Source organism: Antennarius striatus, chromosome 19, assembly GCF_040054535.1.
Source record: "Antennarius striatus isolate MH-2024 chromosome 19, ASM4005453v1, whole genome shotgun sequence".
NCBI classification, from domain to species: Eukaryota; Metazoa; Chordata; class Actinopteri; order Lophiiformes; family Antennariidae; genus Antennarius; species Antennarius striatus.
Window position 1 is genome coordinate 18375704 of NC_090794.1, and position 24404 is coordinate 18400107.

Consider the following 24404-nt stretch of genomic DNA (forward strand, 5'->3'; position numbering starts at 1 on the left):
ATAGGTGGGAGCGCAGGGTAGAATGTATAGTGGAAGGTCACTGCTACGTGTCACACACACACACACACACACACACACACACACACACACACACACACACACACACACACACACACACACACACACACACACACACACACACACACACACACACACACACAACCATCTACAGTATATACTGATTGATTTTAGCAGCTAAGCTGAATCCCATATAGAATGTTTAAAGGTTTGTTATTTAATGGTTATTTTAAGGTCACTGTATCACAGATAAACGATGCTTTGGGCTTTACCAGCCTATGAAAATATTTTTAAATGTTTTGTCATGACTTTATTGGATGTGTTTTCCACCTTTACACAGGTGACAGATTGCTGTGTGAAATTTCAAGCAGACAGAGAAGTTAGAATCTCTTTGTTTTAAAAATGTCAGCAACTGAAATGTTCTCTTTGTGTCGTTGTTCTGTCTTTGCCGCTGTCCTTGCATCAGAGTGTTGGTGAACATATTTCACAAATCAGTATTAATGGCTTTCAAAAGTTGGCCCAGGAAGCCATGATTCTTCTATATTTTTTATTCAGCCAACTCAACAAGAGTGACTTCAAGCGTCTGTCTGTACGTGATGCTACTTTATAGTAACATCCTGTTTTTCAGGCTGAGCTGAATTTCATTGTAAACACACAGATTTTTCACACCAGCTTAGAGGAAATGAAATTTAGGGCCCACACACTGTTATCCTCCCATAGAAAATGAAATCCGTTGACAGCCTGCAGGCTACAGGGACATGAATGAAGACGGATCCTGGCTCACAGATCCACATCCTGAAACAGTTGGATCTACTCATTTGCACTTCACCATAAGCATGGCTTGTGAACTCCTTTTGGGAGGCAGGTCCAGGTCGAACACATGCACCCCAAATGTAAAGCAGCCATGGATGTGAGGACATGACAATATTTCACCTTTCATCCTTATATTTTCTCTTGGTGTAAGGATTCCATCTTCAGTAGAAGCTTCACACCAGGACTGACATGTGGTACAAGACCAATACTGTATTCTGTTGTCTTTGCATTAACTTTTCCACCCCATCCAAGCAAAACACATTTTGTTGTAATACGTCAGTGCTAGATTTCCAATATTTCCTCTCAAGTTTGTGTTTTCATGCATAAAACAGGTGGTTGAACGAAGTACAGCTCTGACCAACACATCCTGCTGGTGAGACTCAATCTCTTTGTTTGGGAGAAAAACTGCAGTTTGATGATTTTTTCTTAGAATGTGATCCATTTTTGAATGTGCATGCTCTTTAAAACAGATGCTGATTGTTTTCTGACTTCATTTTTAGGCATGATTCAAATAATTAATTTTGACTTTCGTAAATTATTCTCATATGTTTAATGTTGCTTTTTACAGCTTGCACTTTTGTACGGTAGACCTCCACACGATTCTCCCAAATTAGGAATCAAATTAGGATCCCAACTGGGGCAGTTTCAACCCCACTTTTACGTCATAAAGAATGACTGTTGGGAATTCCATGCCATATGAAATTCCCCAATCGAACTTTGAGTTGAGTCTTGGAGACCTAGGCTGCGGTATGTGGGCTATTCCCATTCATCACTTATATTTTTACAGTAAATGGCTGTAAGGAAAGAAATGTGTCTTCAATGTCTGTTTTTAGTGCTGTAAAAACCAAAACCACAATCATTACAACCGTGAATTTGATTCCAGAGAAGATAGAAAATGGCTATTTCTGAAAGCAATTTCTGGCATGGGAAACCTCTATTAATCAAGTTATCTTTATCTAACTGATTCATTCTTTTTTAGGTGCTCTTCAGCACAATAATGCATCATTATGACATCAAACTCTCAATCGCAAGCTTTTTCAATGCACTGCAATCCTTATAATGATTCATTTTCTTATAGATCCGACTAACATGATAAATTTCTCTCTGACTTTGACTAATGTTTGATTTATCTCAGACAAACCCCTTCTTCCATTAATGGTTTTAATGTATTGCTTCTTATCATTAGATATGCTGCACTGTATGTTTTCTGAGGATGTGGACACTGAATGAAATTTTCTTAGTGAATGATAATTTGCTGAAAATGAATGCATATTGTTCAGTTGGTGATATATTTATTTGAATTTCATACCACTGTTCCATGATTGTATAGTTCCAGTAAGAGCTGTAGGCAGACCAAACTCAAAACTGAATTGTGAAGTATAATCTAGGGGCAGACGATGTTCTGTTAGCAGGTGTTAAATGTATAAATGTCCTCAAAAACAATTTGCTAAGATGCATAATGTAAATTGAGCTCAATAAATATGGACACACAAAGGTTTTTCCACATTTTTTTTGTCACACTCCCGTCCCGTGTCATTACTTATCAAATGAATGTTCTTTAACAAAAGTGCATAATTCGTTGCTTGAGATACAAAAATACTAGAATAATAATTCTGCAATTCTAGAAGTTCGGTGATGGAGGAGTTTCCTAAGGTGGGCAGGAGTCAAAGAGTGCATGAAACAGTTTCTATCAACACTGAGCTTTCTTAGTTCTCTGTCCTTCATTATAAAATTACAGACATGGTTCTTTTCACAGGGTTGCATTTGTGTGTATGAAAATTGTCACTGTGTTATCATTATATCTACATCAGGCGGATATTAAAATTTGACAATGACTTTAGAGAAATATTTCCAATTCACTACTATGTTTTCAGGGGCACCTGAAATAACAGTATCATTGGTAATAATTATTCTCTTCATTATGTTTGACACCTTGGAAAAATTCAGGTGGTTTATCTAATTTATCTCTGACACTAACGTCTGTTCTCCACAATGAGACCCATTTTGTGTTGTCTGTTTTGTCCTCTTTATGATGCAACATGAATTTTCAGGCAGTGTAGAGACCGATTACAATAAACCCCTCTTCAAATTCATATATAACCATAAAGAAATGCCGGATTTCCCATGAGATCACAGCCAGATTCAGAAGGGAGTAAGATTATCTGAATACGTTTGTTCACTGCGACCCAGTACTCTCTTAGAATAATGTTTAACTGTTATGGAGGCTCCACTGTCTTCACTGCCTCTTATTACTTTAGAAATTATCTGTATGGTTGCTACGTTTTTGGTTGACTGCATGAAGAGGGAGAAAGGAGGAAAGCAATGAGAGAGAAAATATATAATTTCTCATGTACAGTATGGGAGCTGAACCCCCTTATAGGTCTGATCTTACAGTCTGCGCCGTCTGGGTCTCTATAACAGCTGCCATGATTTGTGATAATACATAGAAAGACACAGCCATAGCTTCTCATATTTTTGCAAAAATTTATTCCAATGAAACTGTGACCCACAAAATACAATTTCCCATATATTTCCACAGCAAACATTCCCACCAGTGTCCCTTGGGTGACCTCCCAGAAGCCTAAAAGGTCACTAGTGACATTCGGTCAGTTGCTAACTCGTTTCAAACCAAGGCTGTGAGCCTTAATATTACATTATACATCTCTTCTTTATAATCCATGCATCAGACAGTAATCATGCCCACACTCCACTCTGATGATGTAGACATACGCAAAAATCCACGCAGATTGAACTAATTACAATTTACACACAAACTGTGTCATGAATGGAGACGATCAGTCTCCAGATTTAGTAAACACATATCTACAGTCTCTCTGCAGCATCTGTCTGACTGTTGTTTAACGTGTCAATTCTGCTGTCATGCAAATGACATCACAGATCATTAACAAAAACCCAGTCAAACATCCCCAAATCTTCAGGGAACAGAAGTTCTTCAGAAAGCATTGACTATCAGTCTGTTTGGTAAACTCCAACCCACTCAGAAGACAAACTCCTGTCAAAGGAGTTGAATCTGGAGCACAGGCTCCAAACGTCACAACGAGAAACCAGCAAATCAATGTTGTATAAGTTAAAAACAGGACCCAGAGACTATGATGACCACAAACCTCGGTCTGCATTAATTATCTATTGTACACCATTAATATGTGGTTTCAATTAGTATAGTTTTGTACTTCCACAAAGCATGTTGGTCTCACAATAACTGGGTTTGTTCTTCTGTAAATCTCCATGATCAAATGAATTTAGTTATCTTTCACACATTTTTCTAAATGTTCCAAAGACAAAATGGAAAGGTGTTAGAAATGCTGCGGCGTGTGTTTTGTATTACAGTCAATAAATCCAGACTGGCTTTGTTTCCACGCTGATGGAACTTTGTGTAGTTTGGTGTTGGGATGCTTTAAAGCCGACTGCGTCACCATGCAGTGTGTTTTAATCACTGTCTCTACATTCCGACTCATTTCACCACCACAAATGATTGAGAAGAAGAATTTTCTGAAAGTAATGGATATTTCTCAAAGTGTTTTTGATTTCAGCTACTTTAAAGCATTCCCTGTCATGGCGACAAACACCCATCCTACCATTATGTTTTTGGTGGTGGGAGGAACCTGGAGAACCCAGGAAGAACCCACACAGACTCATGGAGAACATACAAACTCCACACACAAAAGATTCAAACCCAGAATTTTCTGGCTGTGAGGCAACAGCACAAACCACTGAGCCACCATCCTACCCCAGGGGCAAATATGTTAAATGGTGGCAGCAGTGGACTGGCACCAAATAATCCAACAAAAACACAGAACACCTCATCTCCACTGGAACTCTGGAACCAGATCAGCATCCATCAGGAGAGAATGTAAAAACTGGAGGACATTTCTACCTTAACTGCAGACACTGTACTCTGTGTGCAGTGACCGCATACAGATTTAAAACGGGATCAGATCCGTTCATGTAGCTCTGTATGTAACATCAGCCCTGGCTCCATTAGGGACAGCTAACTGTCTCATTCTGACGTCAAACCTTTTTTCACAAGGAGGCCAAGACTTGAAAACAACAACAACAACTATGGCCCCCAATTTTTTTTTGTGTGTGGAGAAATTAAGGTAGAATTAAAGCAAAGTGTTCCTGCCTTGAACAGACGGTGTGAAGAGGGGCGGACAGCAAACTTCGTTCTTCATTTATTGTGATCACATAAAGCTTGTATGAGTTGTAATGAGAACAGATTACATTAGACTATATTAAGTGTAACATTAAAGCATAATTACAGTACATAACCCCAGCAGTACGGTGCAATTAATGTCAAGTTTTCAACGCACCCAGGGCTTGGAGACAACTCTAGACCTGTCCACATCCCCATATTGAAATAAGAGTCATTTATGAATTCAGCATCATTAAACAAAAGGTTTTACAACTGAAGTAAACACCAACGCCAGCCTCTTTCTAAATGCTTCTCAGAAGGCCAACACGCTGTGCAGTCTGCCTCCAGGCCGTCGGATCGGGACTCTACATTCATGTTCCTCAGGCTGTGGACTCAAACACACCAAGAGCCTGACAGTTATGTTATTACACACAAGTTCACAGCAAGCCTCTATGACACTGCGCAGACCTCACTGTTAACGTGCTTAGCTATGCTAACTCATGTCATTTCAAATGTGCATTCAAAGTGAACATGAAGGTTTCCCTGTGGCTGTCCAGACAGTCAGAGGTCACAAACAGATCCACAAACACAGCCTACAGGGGCCAGCGTTCAGCTCACGTTGGTGCACCATTGTGAGCATCACAATGGTGCACCAACGTCATCACCTGCAGTCATTCTGTCTTATTTTCTTCTTGTCTGCAGGACGGGGTAGAAACATTTTCAGATTTGTCTTTGCATTAGTTTACACTGCAACAGTCTGGACTAGAGGGATCTGTATCCCAGGATGCATCCCGGTGTGAAAGCCTCTTCTGGCTCTTTTCAGTCAGTGTATTCATTTAATAAGACAACAAGCAAAGTGCTCATAACGCTAGTAGTTTGGCAAAAACAACAACAACAACAACAATCCATCAGGACTCGCTGGTCAGGTACACACCAGAGCGAGTGAGGTAACACATAACCTGATAATAATAACATGTACTCACTGCGGCAGACATCACTTTGTCTCATTAGTTGGTCACATCAAAGTTGTACGGCACAGATTCTCTGTCTCCGAGTTTAAATGAGACAGTTTGAGAATTTCTGGACTTCACTTCAATCCGTAACATAATGCTGTCTTTTGGTGAGGGACTTTAAGAGATATACTGTACATTGGAAGAGTCAATTATAGGAAAAAGAAACCGTAAACTTTTAAAAATCTTCCTCTGTTCTTGTGTCATCCTGTGTCCTGTGTCATCATTTTCCAGATGAACTCTATTTGTTTGGTAAAGGTTTTTATGCTGGATGCCCTTCCTGCCGCAAACCTCTGCATTGGGCGGTCCCAAGCCCAGGCTTGGGTTTGGGACCAGCCTACAGTTAACAGTAGTTTGTGCCCTCGTAGGGCTGCTGATGGATTGAACCCGGGGCAGCAGACATGTGGAGTGTGGATTCTACCACTGGGCTACATCCCCGGTAAACCATAAACTTTGATATCAAGAAATTATTATCTCTATTTAAGGATAGACACGTTTAAAGTAGGCACTTAGCACGAAGACAAATGTTTAAAGAAAATATGTCAGTGTATGGGAATGAAAAGATCCAACACCTTAAGATGTCAAAGTATCTTTAGTCTGAAGAGCCCAGTACCTTCATTGAACTCATGTGAGGTACATCCTGTACAGGAGCACTTCCTGCAGGTCACGCCCTACAGTGTACTCCTGATGGATGAGGGCAACACCATCACTACCCATCACTCAGCAACATTTAGCCTCCTAATGATGCTGATGGATGATCATTGTCATGATCAGAGACAGGGAGGCTGCCTGGATCAACTGTGGGAGCTCCTAAGATTTCACCCCACTGCCCTGCCCCAGTGTTTGCATGCTAATCTGTTGTAGACACAGTGGAGCAGCAAAACACAACTGGTCTCGTTTGCAGGATCAAGATGAAGATGATCTATGATTACAAAATGAAATGAAACAGGTAACGAACAACAACTTCTCTTCAACATTCAAGGTTCATTAATTCTCTGCCTTGCTGTAGTAAAATACAATATAATGTGAAACATTCAACATGTCCATTCAAGTGATATTGACTTACATTTAAATCTGAATCTGTGTTATTTTACTGATTTACCTTGACTTTTAGGTGCTGCACAAAAAAAATAAAATAAAAATGCATTATTGTTTATCAGTGCAAATTTCTTCACATACAGTATGTATATATGTATATATAATATATAAAATTACATATACATATGTGTATATACATTTTGATATATGTGTGTATGTATATATATATGTATATATATACAGTATGTGTATATACAGTATATATATACACACACATAGTGTGTGTGTATATATATATATATATATATATATATATATATATATATATATATATATATATATATATATATATATATATACACACACACACTGAATTAAATAAAAATATACTGAATTAAATAATAAATGCAGGCTATAATAAATGTTGCAAAAGGCATATTGTTTGTATGTTTGTATCTTCTTAACTTACAAATATATGCATTATGTACATGATAGTGACTTTGGATGATTCGTTGTCGATTCTGGGACACAAACGAGTCACTGCAGCGACGACCGGGTTCGTGACAGACGGCGAAACATCAGATGAGAGGAAAATAGGAAGAGAAACCCCAGGAGCTCAACCACTGAGAGAAAAACATGAATAAATCAAAGACAAACCGCTCTGTCCTCTTTTCTCTGTCTGTGCTTTTGCTCAGAATTTGAGGCTTTCACACATTTTCAACTTCTCCCCCTGCAGGACTGGAAGATCCAGCACCGTGGAGAAATGAGGTGGGGGTTCAGGTTGTCCTACTGCCCTGACGTCCTCCCTGCTCTCTGCTGCTCCAGCATGGACTTGATGGCCGGGGACATCATGGTGGGGGACATGGCAGGGGTGAAAGGTCGCAAGGGGTACTGTGCATTTTTACCAGGGACGTAAATGCACTGGAAGAACCTCTGTCCTGTGACGACAGTGACATGAGACACGTCAAATCATGAGGACAGACACTGGTAGGAAGGGGACGGATTCAGAGCGAAAACAGAGCGTAACGTGTGGACTCATGCTAGAGTAACTTTGGAATACCTGTTGACGTGATTAAGTGCTCTATAGACTAAAGCTGATTGATTGATTGATTGATTGATTGACTGATTGATTGAATGATTGATTGATTGATTGATTGATTGATTGATTGATTGATTGATTGATTGATTGATTGATTGATTGATTGAGTCGTGTTAGTATTACTGGATTCTAACTACAAATTGCCGTGTCCACTTCTTACTTCTGACCCAGCGTACACATAATAACTCATTTTTCGTCCTTTAATTCCTGCTTTTTATTCTGTTATCTATCAATGAAAGGCACAACCCCCCCCACACTGACGTGCACCAGTTATATGAAGAAAGCTCTATTTTTTCATGTTATTATGAGGAATCTCGCCTTTCCGATGGCGTCTGATGAAATGTGATTGTCTCTTACCTGTTTTTTTCTTTTCTGTAGTTTTGTCTTCAGTCGGGGCGTCTTCTGAAAGACAGATAAAACCCATTGATACGAGGCTGTGTGTGGAGTGTGTGAGAGAGGGAGGACGATGAGGAATGAGTGTCTTCATGCATGTAAGTAGAGAAAGCTGCAGGAAAGAGAAACTGGCTTGAACAGAGAAAGGGATTATCAGTTTAACACTGAGGTTTTCTTTCTACGTTTTCGGTCTCCGGTTGACGGCAATTTCTCATCTTGGACCAAAACTTTTAAAAAAGGAGGACAAAAAAACAAACATATTGGAGACATAGTGAAGCACCAAAGCATCATGGGAGTTGCTGTCATTATTGTCTGATAAGCAGACTGTCTGACTGTGTGGATCGGGCTGAAGGCTTCATGGATAAATTTGCCTTTAAATGTTGATTCATCCTGCATTCGTTCACGGGTGTCCTTCCTCACCGCAGCAGAGGCACTTCGCACAAAATCAGTGTTGGAAACATTTGTATTACTTGAAGCACTCCGTTCAGCAAAACGTGTCACGAAGGTTGAGTCGCTTTCGATGTTTTAACGCAGGTTTGTCATCTTTAACATATCATAATAGATATGCATCCTTGATATTTTGACTTACTTTCGTCTTTAATTCATGCATGCTGAACAGCAGCCATTAGACCTCAATATCGACGTGACATTAGCGGGCGTGGCTTGATGGACGTCAGGCGCTGAGATCCTCTCAGCTGTTGAGAGGCTTTAATGTTTCCTGAATGTTGAGCAGGTTCCATTGTCAGTGGACTGTAACTAAAGTTTAAGTAGGTCGTCTGACAGATGACCTTTCCCCTGAGCTGTAATCATCCGTACCTTCATATCAGCCACACGAACGCGTCTCCTCATCGGGTTAAAGGTCAGGTGAGTCACTCCTGCTGGCTTCTATGTTACTTCCATTACTTGAGTCTGAACCTCTTCCCTCAGGCTGCAGTGGTAGAGGACAGCAGCACAAGTGCAACATGAAGAAAATTCTATTGTCCAAGCAATAATTTAGCAATAATTTATAATAAAAAGTGAATTTCAAAAATATCTTCATCATCCTATAAAGCAGGAGTTCCTGCATCGATGTTAATATTTGAGGGTAGAGTGGAGAAGCACTCAGAGATGGGAGGGGATGGGGTGAGAGTGGGGGGCTGGGGGGTTGTGCTGACAGGACACTGGAAGACTCAATAAGAACAGAACACTGACGCCCCAATTTGATGGGTTTTACTTCACGGATTTAATCAATCCAGATTAAAATGACTGTTGCCTCATTCATCAAAAGCAGTAATCTCTCCACTGACTCAAGGCAGTCTGAAAGGCCAGTAATCTTGTTTCATCACTTCATCTCATTAAATGCTAATCGCTTATGTTCATTAAAAGTGAACGACTGTTCGTATCGACTCAACCAGCAGAAAGATGGTGGAAATGAAGGGAATACCTCACGCCTTACAGGAAGCTCTGTTTCCACTCTATGAACAACAAGCATAATGTCAGAACATCATCAGCACTGATGCGTCGCTCCGTGTGACCTCTGCCTCCTCTGTTGGGTCGTCGTGACGTTTCCTCTACTCATCAGTTCTCTTCTTAACTGGTGGGATCTTACGACCAAACTCCAAAACTGGCTCTTGTTTCCAAAGGAAATTCATAAAACTCTTTTAGAACTGTGTTGGACAGATCTCAGCTGCATACAGAGTTTGAGTTTGAGTGTGAGAATAATTCTAACGACTTAAAGGTGACGACCAGGTGACCTCAGTCTAGCCCTGTTGATAAAAACCTCAGTGGCCCTGAGGGCTCAGCACACTGCAAACACATGAAATAGAAAAAGCACATGCAAATGTAAAAATACTTAAATGTAAAATCACAAAATGTTAAATAAACAGTGCTATTATTTAGATTGGGACTCTGCATTTTGCTGTCTTCTCCATTGTTTGCATCCTTTTAAGTGTCCTGCTCATGTGATTTCAGACGTGAAGACGTTTCCTTACTTTGCCTGTGTTTGACCGATGGCCCCCTCAGATGTCAGCATTAATGTAACATCACATGAAAGCAATGAAATCCACCATCTTTGACATCTGGACAAATAGTGCCATTCTCATTTGAGTTAGTCCTGATGACAACTTGGTGTTATTAGCAATGGAAAAGGAAACCATCGCTTCATGATGTCATACTCACTAGTTTGTGTTGGTTGTTTCTCTTTATCTAAAAGGCGAGTTAATAGAGAAACAGATCAGTGTCAAATAAAGCCAGGCATCATTTTTTAGACGTGAAGACATACCTTGAGCTTGTTTCACTGATTTCTTTTCATCTTGCTGAGATTTGCCTGCAATGAGAGGAAAAGCCCTTTTACAGCCTGCAAAATTACTGTGGTGAATTTTCAATATTACTGCAATATTGCTTCCCTCTTGGTGTAATATAACCTGACATGTCTCCAAATAGAAATGTTATCATGCATAGAAGAGCCCATTTAATCTCATTATCTCCAACTATTTTTCCAACAAATGTGATTTGCCTGTAGAGACACAACATCAGTCATCTCAAAAATAGTTTGAAGAAAAATCTATTCTTCTGCCCTGTTGTTGGATAGCAACAAATACATGTACATTAAGCTGTATTAAAATGTCTTCTTACCTTTTTTCTCTGCTAATACTTTTGATGATTTAACTGAAAATAATAATTAAACAGTGCAAGAATCAGAAATTCGAGGACCAGTAAGAGTCCTGACAGAAGAACTTCTAAAAAACTTAAGGCAGATCATTTCATTCATATAAATAGACAGAGACTGAGTTATATGTTTGAAGGGTTACCTGGTTCAGGTGAAGGTCTGATGGGCTTCTGAGAAGTCACGTTGACCCTGCTGGTAGATTCCAGTCTGGTTCTCAGTCTGAGAGGCTGCGGACGAACTTCTTGAAGCACTTCTGCTTACAAAACAATACATTTCATTTAAATCACTCGCACCTCATCTTATTTTTGTATGTGTGAGAGCAGGACGGACGATGCTGGTGAGGATGGATGCTGACGTCCCGTGCTCTCTACCTTTCTTGGCTGCTGAACGTTTGGCTTTGCTCTTGACAGGTGAAGCTTCTGAGGTGAGCAAAAACAGTTTGTTTCCAATCATTCGTCTTGACACTGACGGAGCCTGACTGTATATAAATGATAAATGCTGATGTGTGCATCACCTGTCTTTTCAGAGGCCGATTTCCTCCTCAGCCGTGCAGCTGCAGGCTCTAAATAATGAGAAAAGAGCCCTGATTAGTGGCCTGAATAATCTGTTATCTTTATGAGATATTAGCTGCTCCTTCACGTGGAGGAGGGGGGTGACTGGTTTCAGCTGACATTAAAGTTTAAACATGATGAAAAATTACCTCTCTTAGCAGCTGCAGTTGTTTTCTTTTTCACAGCTGGCTCTGAGAAAAGAAAACGCAACGGACTCACAGTAAAGACACCAAATATGAACCAGTTTGAGCCGAGGATGTTTATCCATCAGAGGATGGAGATCGCATCCTTGATCCTGACATTTGTATAATACAAAACTTCTGTGTCCAGAATAAGAGAGAGTTATCTTTATACATGTTTGGCTTCATTTCATGTGAGACTACAGCCCAACATACAGCATCTAAAATATTCATGAGGGTGGAAACTCCAGCAGGGGGCAGAAACCCCCCAGGCCTGAACTTCAAGAACATCTGATTTACAGTATGTCAACTATATATATATATATATATATATATATATATATATATATATATATATATATATATATATATATATATACACACACACACACACACACACACACACACACACACACACACACACACACACACACACACACACACACACACACACACACACACAGTATAGATACAGTACATAGATAGATATGTGTGTGTGTGTATATATATATACTGTATATATACATATATAGTATGTATATATATATATTGTGTGTATATATATAGTGTATATATGTGTATATATATATATATATATATATATATATATATATATGTATTTATATATATTTATGTATACACACACACACAGATTGAACAAATAAGGCCATAAATATGCTGTTATCTTTTTATCTAGAGCTTTTTCAGGACGTTGAATAAAGAAAAATGTTTGGAAAAGAACAACTTTTGTGAATATTTGAGTCCTATTTAACCAGAATGTTATCACCTTTTTTAGCCACCGGAGGACGTCTTTCTTTCACTTTTGGTGCCACTGATTCTGCAACACAAGCGGATCAAGTATGATATACGATAAACAAATGAACTATTCAGACCAACTGTTGCTCTCGTCTTTGTGTATTCACCTCTGGTCAGTCTGCTTTTTGAAACAGCAGCGTCTACAACAGACAAATTGAAATGTTAGTTGTGTCTTCCTGCAGTGTGTAATTGTGTCTGTTTATTGACAAAACACAGTTTTCCATCTGCATTACTTGTAATAAAGTCGAGTATACACGGTGGAAAACACCAAACTACTGAGCCACAAACATAAATTACCTTTCTTCCTTTTCTCTTTGCCGGCTTCTGGCTCTGAGGGGATAATTGGAGAGAGATGGTCATGCAGAGTTCATTTTCATATTGAATGTATTCACGTGTGTGTGTGTGTGTGTGTGTGTGTGTGTGTGTGTGTGTGTGTGTGTGTGTGTGTGTGTGTGTGTGTGTGTGTGTGTGTGTGTGTGTGTGTTTGTGTGTGTGTGTGTGTGTGTGTGTGTGTGTCATCACACATCGCTGCTGAATGCTGCAGCTGTGTGTTGCTGCTGGAGACAACTCCAATTTAGCGTTCTTGATGAGCAGTACCTTTTTCAGGATCCTTGTCTTTCTTTTTTACAGCTGGAAAATGTCAAAAATGGATTATTGTTCACCACAGTGTTCACATGAGTAAATGTAATGTTCCTACCTTTCTTGGCGGAGACCGTCTTTAACGTTTCAACCATCTCTGCTTCTTCAGGAGAGAAGATGTAAACATGATTAACAGTGATTTTTTACTTCTGAATCTGAATCTGTTTTAATTATTTGTGATTCCACCAAAGGAATATATGAGAATAAATGAATACATTTCAAATATATAATAAGATATTATCCCTAAAAAAGCCACACATTGTGGCTAAAATGTTTTATTACTGTTTGGTGCTTTTGGATTTTTTTATTTTTATTTTTTTGCAGAGGTGTCTGAAGCTAAAAATGACAACAAATACATTCTAAAACAAGATAAGGAGCCTTTCATTGAAAAGTGAATAAAAGAAACTCAAAATTAAGAAAAAGGAAAATAACGAGAGCCGAAAATTATGATAGTTTCAAAAATCAAGTGACAAAGCCCTCGGCTTTAACTTCCATAACCTTGATAAATATGATGATAATGATGATGACATCACCGCTCACCCTGGGATGGAGTTCCAGCAGGAGGAGCTTCAGAAGCTGGAGACTCAGGCTGGACTGGTTCTACAGCTGGAACTGGTTGGACTGGTTCTACAGCTGGGACTGGCTGGACTGGTTCTACAGCTGGGACTGGTTGGACTGGTTCTACAGCTGGGACTGGCTGGACCGGTTCAGCAGGCTGGACTGGTGGCACTGGTTCCGGCTGAGGCGTGATCACCGGCTGCAGGAGCGGCTGATATGGTTGGTATTGCACGTAGAGCGGCTGCAGGGGTGGAGGGTGCTGCTGATGAAGAGGTGAAGCTCCAGGATGGACGGGGTGGGCGGTCAGGATGGGGGCAGAGGGAGCTGTTTATTCCTCCCAACAGAAGAAGAGGAGAAATACTGAAAGAACGCCGTTTTTCCTGAGATCACATCGTTCAGTGGATTCAGTGTTGGTACCTGACATGGTCGGGGGAGGGTACGGGTTGTCCGTGACAACATGATGAACTAGAAAGAGGTCATGTGACGTTAGAAGGGCAGTTAGACAACAGCGTGTGTGAGGTCATCATCAGGTGTACTTACCGTACCAGCCAGGTGGAGAGGGGCAGTAGACGGGGGCAGGTCTGCAAGGGCCGACTGAAACACACGTATATACCTGATCTGATTATACACATATATATAACCTGTCATCTTATAAACACTTGTATCGTACGTTCACTTCTATATATACAGTATATCATGCTTTCCCTCACGAACACAGTACAGTGTAATACATCAGTGGAAGGAACATCTTTCTTCTACTCCTGATGTTATATACTGTATTTATATTTGTATATAAACGTAAAAAAGCTGTTTTTTTACATTCTAATGAAAACATCAGGAGCCATACCCTCTTCTCCAGATGCTGGCATCTCTTCCTGTTTTTTGGTCTCCGGCTCTGAAAACAAAAGAGCATCTCTGTGACGAGAACGTTCCTCTGTTTCCATCTCTTACTGCTGTCTCCATCAGTTTGAACTGGACCATCACTCGTCCTCATTCTCATCTCTTCCGTCTGGGATGCAGCTACTTTATACATGTTAACAATATGTTTGCATCCTCCTTTCACAGAATGAGTCTGAATTGGAGTTATTATTTGTTGTCCATTCACTCACCTGGTTTGGGAGTTCTCGTCTTCTCCACTGTCTTTGCTATTTATTGGAATTTAGAAAAGAAAGTTCCCATTAGTTAAACTTAATACAACACATTAAGATAAAGTCTGAAAAATGTTTTATCATCACATGTCATGTCAGCTGTTCAAGGTGTTTTTCTTATAGCTAGTCTCATAATTAAAGAATCGTTCAAAGTTTGGGGAACTCTTTTATCTGAGCATAGTTTAGCTTAGCTTAGCATAAAGACTAACATCTACCACTGAACAGATACCGGTTGACCACAGGCTGATGCTAACCTCAGATAACTAAATGCTGGCTGTAGCACAAACCTGAATGGACAGATAAGTAAGTAAAATGTTTATGTCGCCAAATGTAACTCTGAGTACCTCTGATAATGGAAGGAATTTTCCGGATCCGCCTCATTTTTGGCATCAAACCTGCAATTCTAGGCATAGCTGGAAACATCACAAACATAATGGTCTGCATTACATCAGAATGATAACAGATACTGACTACTACACTGATATTGAGTCTTAAAAACAGAGATGGTGTGTATCTGCTGTGTTACAGCGTTGACCGTTACCTGCTCTTTTTGGCTTCTCATCTGTCTTCACAGCATCATGGTCTTAAATTAAACATTAAACAATTAGAAATGGGCACTGAATAAAACCCAAAGCCCTGAACTTATTTCTTGTGCTTTTATTTGAAAAAATATTTACTTAATAACAATTTATAAATAATTTTTGTCTAACATTTGCACCCAAGATGATTTTAGTCTGATCTTCAAAAACAAAACAGAACATAGATCAGATGTATAGATCAAAGAATATTTTTGAGTGACAGCTGTCAGTACCTTTTTTCCTTCTCACAGCTGAAACCCTCTTCAGAGTGCCTGAAAATATACAAATATGATTAGTGATGCAAACTGTGCACCTCAGACACAGAAATCAGTTCACCATGACAGCTTTCATTCCTGCACTAGCAGGTAGGAAACAAAATAAACACAATATTAGTTCACAAAAGAAATGACCTAATGATGCTACAGTTCATCCAACGAATGGAAATACAACCGGTGGAATATAAATATGAATAAAAAATAAGTTAGAAGCTACTAAATTGCATCATGCGGCCTGAGCTGTTGTTTGTTGAGCTTTTTAATCATATTAGACTGAATACCAGTTATCTGCTAATAGTTTAACATCAACTCCACATAATGAAGGAAATAATAAATAAACTGTTTATAATAATAATAAATAATAATAATTAATAAACAGTTTATTAAACTGTAGTTTAATAAACTGTAGTCTTTGTTTATCCAACTTCAAATCTCATAATTGTGATTATATCTGATTTGTTTCAGATGAACTGATGTGTGAGATGTTGTAATTGAGTCATATGGAGATCCAGAATGGATGGATACGTCAGTGAGACCGGATCTCGTTCTTTACCACGTGTTGGTGGATGGATACGTCAGTGAGACCGGATCTCGTTCTTTACCACGTGTTGGTGGATGGATACGACATCACTGAGACCGGATCTCGTTCTTTACCACGTGTTGGTGGATGGATACGTCAGTGAGACCGGATCTCGTTCTTTACCACGTGTTGGTGGATGGATACGACATCACTGAGACCGGATCTCGTTCTTTACCACGTGTTGGTGGATGGATACGTCAGTGAGACCGGATCTCGTTCTTTACCACGTGTTGGCGGATGGATACGACGTCAGTGAGACCGGATCTCGTTCTTTACCACGTGTTAGCGGATGGATACGTCAGTGAGACCGGATCTCGTTCTTTACCACGTGTTGGCGGATGGATACGTCAGTGAGACCGGATCTTGTTCTTTACCATGTGTTGGCGGATGGATACGACGTCAGTGAGACCGGATCTCGTTCTTTACCACGTGTTAGCGGATGGATACGTCAGTGAGACCGGATCTTGTTCTTTACCATGTGTTGGCGGATGGATACGACGTCAGTGAGACCGGATCTCGTTCTTTACCACGTGTTAGCGGATGGATACGTCAGTGAGACCGGATCTCGTTCTTTACCACGTGTTGGCGGATGGATACGTCAGTGAGACCGGATCTCGTTCTTTACCACGTGTTGGCGGATGGATACGTCAGTGAGACCGGATCTTGTTCTCGTTGGTGGAGTAAAGACGTAACTCTTGTTCTCCTGACTTTTCAGTTTCTTCTCATTCTTCATCATTGTTTACGTAACTTAAACACAGGTAAAGTCCCGTTGGTTGATAAAATCTTCTTATTTTTTTATTTTTTTCCTACACTTAGAGGGTTTGGGTCTTTTTTACATGGCTGGAACAGATTACAATGACTAGTTATTTTCAATTAGGAAATTTAAATTTGAACTCAGTCACAGAACGGATTAAACTCGTATCTTGAGGTACGATTGTGTCTCATCCTAACCAAACCTCTGATCAGGAGTACCAGTTCTTTCTGTTTGCACCGAGTGCTTAGAGGTCTAAACGCTTCTCTACCCCCTGGTATTCTGACCAGAAAGCTTCCCCTCAGTATTCATGTCAATGCTACTGACAGCACAGAGGAACAGCTTGATGTCTGTGAATCAAGCAGTCGTCACTACAGGAACCAATCCATACTAAATACAGCCTAAATACTGCGTACCAAAATAAAGGAGTACTACAGGAGTACTACAAACCTTTGTGGTCTGCGGTCCTGCTGACAGACTCCTTGGCCGCTGCAGAGAGCCGACAGGGACACACTGAAAACACAGGATAACGACACCATGACACAAACGTGATCCAACAACAACCGTCTCCGTCTTTGACCTCTGACCTGTGGGCTCAGACGTCGGAGCTTCTCCCTCAGGTCCGTCTACAGGTTTCACCACAGCCACTGTCGCCTTCTTCTCCTCCTCCTCATCTTCATCATAGTCTTCTTTCTGATCTTCAGGTTCATCTATAGTTCTCTTGACTTCAGCCGCGGGCTCTTCGTCTTCACCCTCATCCTCCTCTGCCTGGAGTTCAGCCGGTTGAAGAGTAACTGAGGAGGAAAGGAGCAAACATGGGTTTATATTAACTGTAGAGGTGATTGATGATAAGATCAATAAGAAGAAAATTAAAGGAACAGCTTGAAATGTAGATTGGATTTATTTACATAATATTTTGTATTTGCAGGACACAAATCTAGGTTCCTGCTCAGCGCTATTGATCCTCTCGCTCCCTCCAGCCGCAGACTCTCATTGATTTGTGTGCAATATTATTGATGGTTCTGCATTTTTCCACTAAATCGACCGCACTAATCACAGGTCTTTATGTTGGAACCAGTTTAAGGCGGTTAGAAAGAATCCTTCGGATCATTCAGCGGTGTGTAAATCAGGTTCAATGGATGTGTCATCCTCACCCTCCTCTTCTGTTTCAGCATCATCAGGTTTGTCTTCATCTGCAGTCTGATCGGAGTCATCCTCATCCTCGTCGTCACCCTCCTCCATGTCTTCCTCAGCCTGTGCTGCCCCCTGCTGGACAGAGACGGTGGCTGCAGCAGTAGCTACAAATCAATTCACCAAAAAAACAAAATGTTGTTTGTCTGTTTATGTAGGGATGGAAATGTTTGTGTGTGAATTAAAAAGAATAAAGTCTTATAAATATTCTCAGAATCTGTCACAATTATCAACATTTTCCTGTAATACATTTGTATTTATATCACTTTTCTTTATTTTGTATTTTTGTGTACAGTGGTTTTAATGTTATTTGAGTAGTTGTCGATAATACTGGACTACACCTGTTAACAAGACGTCATCAGCATCTTCGTCATCTTCATCATCCTCCTCCTCATCTTCACTAGCTAAAGACTCTGATGTGAGGTCCTCCTCCTCTTTTCCACTGTCGTCAGATGTTTTTGTGATCTCTCCCTCGTCATCTTTTTCATCATCATCATCATCATCATCATCATCATCATCATCATCATCATCATCAGTTGTATCGAAGGACGTGTCATCACTGAGAACAACATCTCCAACAGATTCCTCATCTGTTTGGAGAGTGACTTCCTCCTCCTCATCTTCATCACCTAATACTCCACTATCTGTACTCTCAAAGAAAGGGAGATCAACTCCCTCCTCCTCCTGCTCCTCCTCCTGCTCCTCCTCCTGCTCCTCCTCGTCTTCAGCATCATCAAGGTCAACTCTGAAGTCTTGGTCAAAGTCGAAGTCATCATCTTTGAAGTCACTGTCTTCTTCATCATCTTCATCATCTGCAAAATGCTCAGAAGAGGCTACAGAGACATCCTCGTCTGATTGGTCCAGATCATCTTCATCCACATCGGCGTCTTCAACAACTTTGACTTCCTCTTCAGAGTGTTCATCATCATCCTCACCAGCTTCATCAGCAGGAGGAATATTGTCTTCTTCGAAAGGTTTTTGGTCTTCAGTTCCATCATCTTCATCACTAGCAGCAGAAACAGGAGGAAGATCAAGCACCAAGTCATCATCATCAATGATGTCATCACTATCAGATGCTGCAACACTCTCAGCTAATCTATCTTCTTCATCGTCGTCATCATCTTGATCGTCAGCCTCCTCACTGGTATCTGCTGAGTCAGTGAATACGTCATCAGTGGTGTCTTCTTCATCATGTTTGTCATCTTCATCAGACAGAGTCATGTCTTCATCACTGCTTTTGCCATCGACAGGCGTATCTGACTCAGAATCAGGAGACACAGCCGACTCTTCATCCTCAGAGGTGGAGGCAGGTTGAGGAGAAACGTCTGTTTTCTCATCTTCCTCCTCCTCCTCCTCACCTTTGTCAGCTTCTTCTGCTGCTGTTTCCTCCCTCAGTTCCTCTTCATCGTCACCGATCTCGGATGCAGCTGAATCAGGTCCCTGGTCATCCACATCATCATCCTCATCCTGCTCCATTTCATCTTCATCCTCTTTCTCCTCCTCCTCCTCCTTTGCCCCCACTCCCTCTCCCTCTTCAGCAGAAGCTGCTTCAACTTCCTCTTCTTCTAACTCCTCCTCCTCCTCTTCATCTTTTTCTTGCTCTTCTACTCCGTCTGCCTTTTCCCTTTCCACTTCCTTCTCTTCTTCCTCATCCAACTCCTCTACAACTTCTGCACCATCCTCTTCCTCTGCTTGGGCTTCCTTCTCATCTTCTTCCTCATCAATTCTTTCTTCCTTCACCACTTCCTCTTCGAATACTCTTTCCTCTTCCTCCTCTTCCTTCTCCTCCTCCTCTTCCTCCTCCTCCTTCTCCTCCTCCTCTTCCTCCTCCTCTTCCTCCTCAGCCACATCTTCTCTTTCCTCTTTGTCCTCTTTTTCCTCTTTCAGATCTTCCTCCTCCTCCCCATCCTCTTCAACTCCTCCTAACCTCTCCTCCTGCTCTACAGTTTCCTCTCCCTCCTCTTCTTCCTTTTTCCGTTCTTCCTCCTCCTCCTCCCCCTCATCCTCGAATTCCTCCTCCTCCTCCTCCTCCTCCTCCTCCTCCTCCTCCTCCTCCTCCTCCTCTTCAACTTCTCCCTCTTCCCCCTTCCCTTCCTCATCTTCATCAGTGATTTCATCCTCTTCATATTCTAGCTCCTCCTCATACTCTTCATCATATTCTTCTTCTTCTTCATCTTCATACTCATCTTCCTCCTCTTCATATTCTTCTTCATCTTCATACTCATCTTCCTCCTCTTCATATTCTTCTTCTTCATCTTCATACTCATCTTCCTCTTCTTCATACACCTCCTCCTCTTCCTCCTCCTCCTTTAGTTTCCCAGCTTCTTCTACAAACTCTTCCTCCTCCCCAGCAGCCTCAGCATCCTCTCCATCCTCTTCCTCTTCTTCTCCCTCCACGTCTTCAACTGCTGGTTCTGTTGTCTTTGCTTGCATCTCTATGACTATATAATAAACATGTTTGTCTAATTATCATGTAAACATAAACATTGTAACAACAATAAATAAAGCATCTGTGTCACAAACACCGATACGTTCAGCTCACCGGAGGACCAACAGCAAACACGGTCATTACACACAATTGTAAGAACTCGTTGAGACAAACCAGCGTTGGTCTAGCGGTTCAGTCGATATTTCAGTTTCTTATTTGTAAATATTTGCAAAAGAATGGAGCCTCAGAATGAGTGTCAAACAAGACATACAAACCTTTATTCCGAGACGGTAGGAATTCTCCTAGAACACAGTAAAAATAAGTCAAATCAACAACACGAGGAGAGAAAACATGTTGGTCTGAATCATGCTCCTGATATTTTAGTGAATGCAGTTTATTGTGGAAAGTCAGTCAAAATGAGGCAAACGTCTTTTACGTTGTTTGGGAAGCAGAGAACAAACAACACACACTTTCAACTATTGCTGTACTGAACGACTATTTGTATCTATGTATGTTTATAGATACACATATATGCAGGGTGCAAATTGTCAAAAAATATACGGAGGGATGTTTTTTTATCAGAAAAAAAAAGCAATCAGCAGACATCATTGTTTTATACTGTAGGTTGGTGGTAGACCCTATGGCCTAGTTTAGTTTAGTTTAGTTTAGTTTAGTTTAGTTTAGTTTAGTTTAGTTTAGTTTATTTTAGTTTAGTTTAGTTTAGTTTATTTTATTTTAGTTTAGTTTAGTTTAGTTTAGTTTAGTTTAGTTTAGTTTAGTTTAGTTTAGTTTAGTTTAGTTTAGTTTAGTTGAAAGGAGACAATGCAATTTCATAAAACACTTGGTTAAAAAAGCCAGAATTAGCCAGAAGGCTAGTTTTCTTCTGTAGTATCCTGGCCATGATGTATTAAAGTTTATATTTCATACAAACTTTAATACAAACTCAAAAAGTTATGAAACATTAATTTTCTGTGATGTGGAGGACGAAGCAGCGATGTAGACGATAGACTACCTGTAAGAAGACTCTGCCTCTACCTCTCTGTTAATTCCTACTGTATATTTTTTAATTTTTGATGGGGTTGTCCTTCTGTAGGAACTAAACGATGCATTGGGTCTCCTGGGGACTATCGGTGCTCTGTCTGGAAGCATTAACAGCTTTTTGACCCCTGAACTCTGAATGTTTTTCTATTGGTGGAGTTAACTGAGAAGCTTAATGAAATAAAACAGTCATCAAACACAGAGGGGCGTGTCAGACTTTTGACAACCAGGAAGTGACATCAGCGCATCATTCACGTCAGTGTGGTGGAACACCTCTGTGGAGTAAAGCTTGATGTAGACGCTACACCCCCAAGGAAAACAAAAACAGAACGGGGGGTGGGGGGGTGGTCCCGCCCCAACAGATCACACCCTGTATACATGTGTATTTATGTACTTCATGTGTATCAAGAACAGAAAAGATCAAGACATTCACAGCAACAAGCAATAACCTTTCATAGCTTCTCCTGCAGGACGATTGCAGTAGGACATGTATAAATATTTGCATGACATACAAACCTTTTTTTCTCACTGCGTATAGATTTCCTAGAGGAGGGGAGAGAGAAATGAGGAAATGCGCTGCCATGTCATAATCATGTCACATAAGCTGTAATAAGTTTAGAAGGACGTCGTCGTGTCCGGTCTGTTTCAGTCCTCATTACATTCATTCATTCTCTTGCTTCATTTTCTGCTTCTTATCACAGGTTAAGCTGGAGCGTATCCCAGCTGACCCTGGGCAACAGAGTACACTCACACAATGTTGTGCATCCAATAATTGTGTGTACTTGTGACTCTACCTTCATCTTCCTCGGGAGCAAACAGGTTGGCAGCAAATCTTAATGCAACAGTCATCAGGTTTGCTGATTCCTCAACAGCATCGTTCACCACCTTCATGGGGTCTGAGCCGATCTTGCTGAGGCCTCCTGGTGCAGCAGGAACACAAAGACATCAGCGGAGTCCTGAACAAACGTCACATTTATTTAAACATATTCCCAAAGCCAAAGCTCTCATTCAACTTGATTAATAAATGTCACGACATCTACAGCGCAGTTTAACTGGAGTGGATCACCCACTGCACTGTTTAACCCGCGACAGGCCTGTACAATATATTGTTCAGCATTTGAAAACTGAGCTGTATCTCATCATCAAGTGAGTTTTTCCAATTTGTCTATTTGAATATATTTTTCTCCCCATTTTCTTTATTAATAGCTCATTAGTTGACAAAGGAGAACCAGCGGAAACATTTTAGACAGGGTTCATTGGGAACAATGAACAAAGAAAGTTTTACGTATTTCACAATTTTGGGGTCCAAATGGAGCAAAAGAGAAGCGAACAAACAAAAAAGAAAAACAAACAGGCATTACAACAAGAAGAAGCTTTAAATGCATTTTAAAATGCATTCAGGTGCTGTTTTCATCAGATTGATTGATTTATCATATCATCATAGATTTCTTGAATATACTGTACATACACATTTTGTTCTCTACTCAAACATTGGAGCCGTTTTTTCTTCACACAGTACTGGCAACATAAAAAAAGGATTTGCATGCTAAGGAAATAAAACACATCAGAAATATCTGAACTACAAAAGGAATTAAAAGTTACCCATAATCGCTAACGTATCTGAGAATGTCAGGCATTAACAAATAACCCAGCTCTCCTTTGCAAAGCTGTGAAGGAGTAGCTGTGAAGGTCTTCCTAACATCCACAGTAGTATTAGCAGTCAATGTTAGCTGATCAGTGGCTTTAATCGGGGGGGTTAGTAGCAGATGGGATGCCTTGCCTCTACGGCCTGATTCCTTTAAAACCTTTCTGATGGCAGGAGGGGGACGACCTGGTTGGGGGAGAAACACAGAGGCATAAAGCAGAGATATTTAGCACTGCAAACAGTGAAGAAGGAGATAGGGTTAGCGTTACGCCTGCACTGACGTGGCACGATTAAGATTACATTATAAAATTAATAATGTGTCAACAACAATAAAATAAAATTTAAAATTTTATTGACACAGATGTTGATTTGGTCTCACTTTCTATTGTCCTTTTTCTAAATGTAACTGTGATGACTGTAAAAAATATGCATTTAATTAATATCATATCAGAATGAGCAGAAACTAAATTAAAATGTTTGTTATGTCATTCATTTGTAATTATTACAAATGAAGACATCAATTTTGTGCGATTTTTTATCGTCAAACAAAATTGAATATATGAAATAATAATCAATTAGAAATATTCTAGGAAAATATATATTATGATGTTTTCTTTTACGAGCTTATTCCACATCTTTTGTGTTGTAAGGAATAAAATGTGCGAGGTTGTTTGTGTTATTTTAAGGTTAGAGCACTGAGTAGTGTTAAGCACAATGAAGTGATGAGGAAAATGTAAACCCACGCTAACAACTGTTATTTCACTGTTAGAGGGAAAAATACACATCGATAGTGGTCTACTTCATTCCCAGTGCTGCCACACAGAAATCACTTTTTTATTTCACATACAGGATTATG

The 24404-nt window shown here is 40.2% G+C and overlaps 1 protein-coding gene across 1 annotated transcript in view; it reads right to left on the reverse strand.

The window, feature by feature from the left end:
* Nucleotides 1-7405: 7405 nt before the first annotated feature.
* LOC137613864 (enolase-phosphatase E1-like) overlaps nucleotides 7406-24404 on the reverse strand; it is a 35552-nt gene continuing 18553 nt past the window's right edge. Inside the window, exons 8-38 of the mRNA XM_068343319.1 lie at nucleotides 23684-23734; nucleotides 22698-22823; nucleotides 22420-22446; nucleotides 21141-21167; nucleotides 20196-20878; nucleotides 18779-20054; nucleotides 18401-18544; nucleotides 17834-18040; nucleotides 17697-17759; nucleotides 15874-15912; nucleotides 15604-15645; nucleotides 15407-15475; nucleotides 15024-15059; nucleotides 14762-14809; nucleotides 14455-14508; nucleotides 14332-14379; nucleotides 13897-14238; nucleotides 13415-13459; nucleotides 13315-13347; nucleotides 13015-13047; nucleotides 12825-12857; nucleotides 12689-12739; nucleotides 11872-11913; nucleotides 11686-11733; nucleotides 11543-11590; nucleotides 11314-11424; nucleotides 11138-11170; nucleotides 10785-10829; nucleotides 10682-10708; nucleotides 8489-8533; nucleotides 7406-7970 (exon numbers count right to left, since the gene is read on the reverse strand). Of these exons, the coding sequence (XP_068199420.1) occupies nucleotides 7819-7970; nucleotides 8489-8533; nucleotides 10682-10708; nucleotides 10785-10829; nucleotides 11138-11170; nucleotides 11314-11424; nucleotides 11543-11590; nucleotides 11686-11733; nucleotides 11872-11913; nucleotides 12689-12739; nucleotides 12825-12857; nucleotides 13015-13047; nucleotides 13315-13347; nucleotides 13415-13459; nucleotides 13897-14238; nucleotides 14332-14379; nucleotides 14455-14508; nucleotides 14762-14809; nucleotides 15024-15059; nucleotides 15407-15475; nucleotides 15604-15645; nucleotides 15874-15912; nucleotides 17697-17759; nucleotides 17834-18040; nucleotides 18401-18544; nucleotides 18779-20054; nucleotides 20196-20878; nucleotides 21141-21167; nucleotides 22420-22446; nucleotides 22698-22823; nucleotides 23684-23734 (4028 nt within the window). The 3' untranslated portion in view covers nucleotides 7406-7818. The remainder of the gene's footprint in view (nucleotides 7971-8488; nucleotides 8534-10681; nucleotides 10709-10784; nucleotides 10830-11137; nucleotides 11171-11313; nucleotides 11425-11542; nucleotides 11591-11685; nucleotides 11734-11871; nucleotides 11914-12688; nucleotides 12740-12824; nucleotides 12858-13014; nucleotides 13048-13314; nucleotides 13348-13414; nucleotides 13460-13896; nucleotides 14239-14331; nucleotides 14380-14454; nucleotides 14509-14761; nucleotides 14810-15023; nucleotides 15060-15406; nucleotides 15476-15603; nucleotides 15646-15873; nucleotides 15913-17696; nucleotides 17760-17833; nucleotides 18041-18400; nucleotides 18545-18778; nucleotides 20055-20195; nucleotides 20879-21140; nucleotides 21168-22419; nucleotides 22447-22697; nucleotides 22824-23683; nucleotides 23735-24404) is intronic.